Genomic DNA, 6,782 nt, shown 5'->3' on the forward strand with positions numbered 1-6,782 from the left:
TGATTCATATGATTATTTTGAACTTTTCAAGACTCAATCCGATCTATTTATGCACATTTGAGACTTGTTTGGTCGTTATAGGTCATATTTAGGCTAAAATGAGACATTTTCGCTCCTAACCTTGTACTAAGGAACCTAAAAACTCATTTTAAACCCTTTACATGATTAATATGGTTAGTTTTAAGTTCTCAAGACTCCTTCCAATCTATTTACGCACATTTAAGGCTCATTGGGTCGTTATAGGTCATATTTAGACTAAAATGATATTTTCGTTCCAACTTTGAACTAAAGAACCTAAGGACTTATTTCAAACTTATTACATGATTAATAGGCTTAGTTTTAAAGTTTTCAATACTCATTCCAATCTATTTATGCACATTTAAGGCTCATTGGGTCGTTATATGTCATATTTAGACTAAAATGACATTTAATCTAATGCTCCATCAAATTTTTGTTTTTGTAAGGTCTATACTCCGAGGACTGCGCCTTATGCTAGTGAGGAAATTGACGTGTTTCGTGAGCAATGGGCGAAGTTTTTTACCACCAAGTATTTATTATTGACTTGAGGGCGCTTGATCAAGTTGGTTTAGATGTTATAGAACAATCTTTTATGTTAAAATGTATGCGTACGTTGAAATTGGAACGTAAATATATTTAAATGTATCGGTATGTGCACTTTTGGTTTTGGGATATATACAAAATCCAGTTGTTGTTTTTATATTTGTTATACAGGTTGCGTTATTCTATTATTGTTTTGACAGGTTTCTATATTTGGTGCAAGGCACTCTAGGTATCCCTAAACAAAATTAGAATTTTCCCGCCAAAAGTGCTTTGTTGCAGCGTACATATATATTGTACGCTGCAACAAGGGAAAAAAATTTCGCAAAATTCCAGACTTGTTGCAGCGTACAAATAAATGTACGCTGCAAAAAGTTGAGTCTTTTGCAGCGTACATACATATGTACGCTGCAACAAGTCCAAATTTTTGCCAATTTTTTGACACTTGTTGCAACGTATGTACGCTGCAAAAAACCACTTTTTGCAGCGAACATTGTACGCTGCAACAAGTTCAGACTTGTTGCAGGCCCCCAGTTGCAGCATACGATGTACGCTGCAACAGGGGCCTAAAAGCCCGCTGCAATAAGGGTTTTTTCTACTAGTGTTGGGTGTTACAGCAATCTCAGGAACTCGGTGAAGATTAGTCTGCATCTGAATCTATCGGTTCAAAGTTCGAAATCTGCAAACAAAAACAGTCAATTATTAAGCCTAAACAAACTGTGTCAGTTATTGTGACATATACAAGTATACAACAACATTGCATACCTCTCTGACTGATCAAGAGCGAATTCAAAGAATATCCTGTCAGTATCAGGTGAATGCAGCAGCTCTTCATTCAAGGGACTGAGGATGGATGACTCATTACTACTGTATAATATACTGCTCCGAAGATACATGCTAGTACAACTCTAACTGGTGAAATTTTGACCAAATACTTTCTTATGTCTAACTGAAGAAGGTACTGAGCAATACCAGCTGAAGCCAAGGAACTGTTGGCATCACTTGCAGAAAGTCCCTCTAGCAGAAGATGTCGGTAAATGACTTGCAAGGCTAATCTTGGCACTGGATGCAACCAATGGAAGACAAGCCCAACCATGGCCACACCGTGAAGGATAAACATGAGGTACACATGCTGAGATAACTTCTTGAACAAAATAAGTAGACATGATATCTGCTACATTTTCAGCTGCTTCGGTGCTGCCTTGCTCAAAAACTAGGCGAGTTACAAGCTGTACAAAAAGCATGAAAATCATGAAAGGCCTTAACATACACCCTGGTTGCTTTCCAGCGGCATGATTATAATTTCTTTTTCATCGCGCCTACATGAATTAAGATAAGCGCACAGAAACAGCCGAAACAGGCATAAACTCAGACCCGACACCAAACCAAACCATATATGGGTGAGAAAGTAATTTTGTTCACTGTAAAAGGAAGCTATGTTTCATGTGACTGCCACCAATACCACCCAACTACATAAGATAATAAGGCTGTAAAGTGAAGAATAAAAGCTTATTTAGAAAACGGAAATGAGCAGCCGAACTCCCAGCCTAAACAAGTAAACTATCTGAAATGTGAAATCAGTGAGGAACAACATAAGTCGAATATCTAAGAACAATGCCGGAGAAGCCATCCAAGTATACTTTGAAATTTCACAGGCTATAGAATTTCCATCCAATTCAACATAAGAGAATCCTAAACCATCAAACTTGCGAGCCAGTTTATAATTTTGCAACCTATAAATTATTGATTGTATGAGATATCGAATTGTACCAGCTGTCCTAATCCTATTTTAGGCTCCAATTTGAAATTCTACCGTAACAAGCTGCTTTATGTTCGTAACCCACTAGTAGAAAAAACCCTTATTGCAGCGGGCTTTTAGACCCCTGTTGCAGCGTACATCGTATGCTGCAACTGGGGGGCCTGCAACAAGTCTGAACTTGTTGCAGCGTACAATGTTCGCTGCAAAAAGTACTTTTTTGCAGCGTACATATGCATGTACGCTGCAACAAGTGTCAAAATTTTGGCAAAAATAGTGACTTGTTGCAGCGTACAAAGAAGTGTACGCTGCAAAAAACTCCACTTGTTGCTGCGTACATCTATTTGTACGCTGCAACAAGTCTGAAAATTTGCCAAAATTTAGACCCTTGTTGCAGCGTACACATATATATGTACGCTGCAACAAAGCACTTTTGGCGGGAAAATTCTAATTTTGTTTAGGGACTTTGCACCAAATATAGAAACCTGTCATAACAATAATAGAATATCACAACCTGTATAACAAATATATAAACAATAACTGTAGTTTTGTATATATTCCAAAACCAAAGTGCACGTACTAATACATTTAAATATATGTACGTTCCAATTTCAACGTACGCATACATTTTAATACAAAATATTGTTCTATAACATCTAAGCCAACTCGATCAAACGCGCTCAAGCCAATAATAAATACTTTCTGGTAAAAAACTTAGCCCATTGCTCACGAACCACATCAATTTCCTCACTAGCATAAGGCGCATTCCTGTAGTATAGACCTTCAAAAACAAAAATTTGATGGGAGCATTAGATTAAATGTCATTTTAGTCTAAATATGAACTATAACGACCCAATGAGCCTTAAATGTGCATAAATAGATTGAAATGAGTATTTGAAAACTTTAAAAATAAGCATATTAAACATGTAATAAGTTTGAAATAAGTCATTAGGTTCTTTAGTTCACATTTGGGAACGAAAATGTCATTTTAGTCTAAATATGACCTATAACGACCCAATGAGCCTTAAATGTGCGTAAATAGATTGGAAAGGGTCTTGGAAACTTAAAACTAAGAATATTAATCATGTAAAGGGTTTAAAATGAGTCTTTAGATTCTTTAGTTCAAAGTTGGGAGCAAAAATGCCTTATTTTAGCCTAAATATGACCTATAACCACCAAACAAGTCTCAAATGTGCATAAATCGATCGGATTGAGTCTTAGAAACTTAAAACTAATCATACTAATCATGTAATTAGCGGAAGTGAGTCCTTAGGTTCGTTAGTTCAAATTTGGGAGCGAAAATGTCATTTTAGCCTAGATATGACCTATAATGGCCAAATAAGTCTCAAATGTGCATAAATAGATTGGATTGAGTCATGGAAAGTTTAAAATAATCATATGAATCATGTAGAAAGTTTGAAGTGAGTTCTTAGGTTCGTTAGTTAAAAGTTGGGAGCGAAAATGTCTCATTTTAGCCTAAATATGACCTAAAACGACCAAAAAAGTCTCAAATGTGCATAAATAGATTAGATTGAGTCTTGAAAAGTTAAAACTAATCATATGAATCATGTAATAAGTTTGAAATAAGTTCTTAAGTTCGTTAGTTCAAAGTTGTAAGCAACAATGTCATTTTAGCCTAAATATGACCTATAACGGCCAAACAAGTCTCAAATGTGCATAAATAGATTGCATTGAGTCTTGAAAAGTTAAACTAATCATATGAATCATGTAGTAAGTTTGAAATGAGTTTTTAGGTTCGTTAGTTCAAAGTTGTAAGCAACAATGTCATTTTAGCCTAAATGTGACCTATAACGGCCAAACAAGTCTCAAATGTGCATAAATAGATTGGATTGAGTCTTAGAAAGTTTAAACTAATAATATGAATCATGTAGAAAGTTTAAAATGAGTCCTTAGGTTCTTAAGTTTAAAGTTGGGAGCGAAAATGTCATTTTAGCCTAAATATGACCTATAATGACACAATGCATAAATGGATTGGAATGAGTACTAGAAAGTTAAAACTAAGCATATAAAACATTTAGTATTTTTAAAATGAGTCATTAGGTTCTTTGGTTCATAGTTGGGAGCGAAAATGTCATTTTAGCCTAAATATGTCCTATAACGACCAAACAAGTCTTAAATGTGTATAAGTAGATTAGAATAAGTCTTAGAAACTTAAAACTAAGCATATTAATCATGTAATAAGTTTAAAATGAGTCCTTAGGTTCTTTAGTTCAAAGTTGGGAGCGCAAATGCCTCCTTTTAGCCTAAATATGACCTATAACGACCCAATGAGCCTAAAGTGCATAAATAGATTGGAAAGAGTCTTAGATCGTTAAAATTATGCATATCAAACATGTAATAAGGTTAAAATGAGTCCTTAGGTTCTGTATAGAAGTATAATATGCAGGAGATAAAACAATATATATTCAAGGATTCCAAACTATATAGTACTTGAGACAAACTTATTTCAAGGCACAGAAGGAAGAACATAAAAAACAAGACACACATATTTTACACTTCACTTTGAAGCAATGGATCTGGCGATGACTAAAAAAGGTTATACTTTTCTAAATGCCTATAAGTTCAACTATATCTATGCTCAGCCTAGATAAGAAAGCACACATAACTATAACAACATTTAAGCCTTACTTGCTGATATGCGTTCAATCTGCCAAAGGGGTCAATATAGTGCAAAGATTCTGGACTTCTAGGATTTCCATTTGAAGCTGCACGAAATCAAAATAAAGCACAATTACAAAGGATTAGTGTGAATATTGTCAATGACTCATCTTGTATTTCATCTATCTTCATCAGCTAGCAAACTTTACATAACAGTAAAATCAACAGCAACCATGAAGTTGAGCTCAAAACCACTAGAAATATAATCAAGAAAACTGTACAGCTGCCTTTCACGGAATGCATCTACATACAGCTGACCCTTAAGAATCTGTAGTGATCATCACCAAGAAATATGATCATTAAAAGTTACAAAAGGAACTCAAAATCAGCCATAAATTCAAGGATTGTTGAGCACAAGCACCTTTTCACGACCATGGTGTTGCTTAACAAAGCTGATGCCAGTCTTGTCTCTGTGCATATTTTCTAAGGCTGAAACTGATGTTTGAAGTTTGCTGTTCAATGAGTATTGCATTTGTTAATAATCTATCATACAGAGACCACACAAGCAACGAAAGTCCACAAGAAAGGACAAAAGAGAAATAAGTAAGGATAACTACCAAGAAATACAACTTCTCATTTCCAACTAAAGTACCTCTGATAACACACAGCTAGCTTCTCCAAGAAAATCCTGATCCGATAACTTGATTGTCTGAACAAATAAAGTTATTTATCAAATGAGAATTTAAAGGTAGATTGTCACATAAAACATTAATTAAAACAAGAGAAGGAAGAAACAAGAAGTAAAGAAAATATACCTTCACTGGTACATTGTGATGTGTGGTATCAACATCGAATACATGAAATCTGATAGTGACAAAGAAGAAGAAAATATATGAATCAAACTAAATTTGTGTGAGGTCCTTGTGGTGAATGATCATAGAAGCTTGTATAAAGTGTAAAAGAAGGTGCTTACACCAGTGACTGAACAGTCTCAAAATGGTAAGCAACAGATATTTTCCCAATCCAGACAGGGTTCAAATCGTTTAAGATAACCTCTGTACGACCAATTTCCTCAAGAGTCCCATTTCGCTTCTTCATGTAAACTACAGCCATCGGATCACTCTGCATTGAACCAAAGTAACAAGTTCTTCCAAAGAGAGCAGCTTGTGCTATCAGTTTTTGGAAAATCTCATTAGTGACACAAGATCAGACTATTGCCAATTAATGTGGGAAACTGTACCTTTGACATGACATCGAGATTAATTAGCTTCGAAGCAGAAAGGGATAACTGCATAACAGAATTGCAATGCGTTTAGTACGTCCTCACAGAAAATAATAACAAGAGTTAGAACACCAAGTCAATAAATTGCTAAAATAATTGCCAGTTGTGGTACGTTGTCAATGTACATAACATCTATCTAGTAACATTTCCATTGTTTTACTATTCCCCTGTTTACAACAAAACATTTGAAGAAAATAACAAGTTCAGATGTCATGGTTTGCAACTTAAGGTTGCTCACATTTTCTGCAAACACCAAGAAGACTAGTTTAGAGCTCTTGCATATTCCGAGCTAGCACTAGCTCGAATTTGTGTAACCATGATGCAAGGAAGTTATACTCTCTGACTCAAGTGTTATAGTGTTGAGAAATCCTTCTTCTATTTAGGAATAGGCCTAATTAACCAAGCCTGAAAGTTCCTTCATACATCCAAGTAACCAACACTGATTCACAGCCCCAACATAAAACAATAAAAACTATTTAACTGACCTGTCAATACTACTAACTACTAAGGAAGTGGAAATTCGAGTGCATTGTCCTTCTATAAGCTAGGACTAAATAATATGTACAA

The 6,782-nt window shown here is 35.1% G+C and overlaps 1 protein-coding gene across 1 annotated transcript; it reads right to left on the reverse strand.

The window, feature by feature from the left end:
* Positions 1-4,992: 4,992 nt before the first annotated feature.
* Positions 4,993-6,187, reverse strand: LOC130469282 (protein BONZAI 3-like). Its single transcript, XM_056838362.1, has 6 exons — positions 6,174-6,187; positions 5,907-6,055; positions 5,749-5,797; positions 5,586-5,642; positions 5,355-5,445; positions 4,993-5,040 (listed from the first exon to the last, which is right to left on the reverse strand). The coding sequence occupies exons 1-5, from the start codon at positions 6,180-6,182 to the stop codon at positions 5,377-5,379; spliced, it is 333 nt and encodes a 110-aa protein (XP_056694340.1). The 5' UTR covers positions 6,183-6,187; the 3' UTR covers positions 4,993-5,040; positions 5,355-5,376.
* Between the last annotated feature and the right edge of the window lie 595 nt (positions 6,188-6,782).

Source organism: Spinacia oleracea, chromosome 3 (genome assembly GCF_020520425.1).
Source record: "Spinacia oleracea cultivar Varoflay chromosome 3, BTI_SOV_V1, whole genome shotgun sequence".
Taxonomy (NCBI): Eukaryota; Viridiplantae; Streptophyta; class Magnoliopsida; order Caryophyllales; family Amaranthaceae; genus Spinacia; species Spinacia oleracea.

Excerpts from the sequence above, each read along its gene's own strand:
- LOC130469282 (XM_056838362.1), bottom strand. Across the intron at positions 5,798-5,906 it reads GAGACTGTTCAGTCACTGGT|ATTTCATGTATTCGATGTTG; the intron begins GTAAGCACCTTC and ends TGTCACTATCAG. Across the intron at positions 5,446-5,585 it reads CTAGCTGTGTGTTATCAGAG|CAAACTTCAAACATCAGTTT; the intron begins GTACTTTAGTTG and ends CTCATTGAACAG.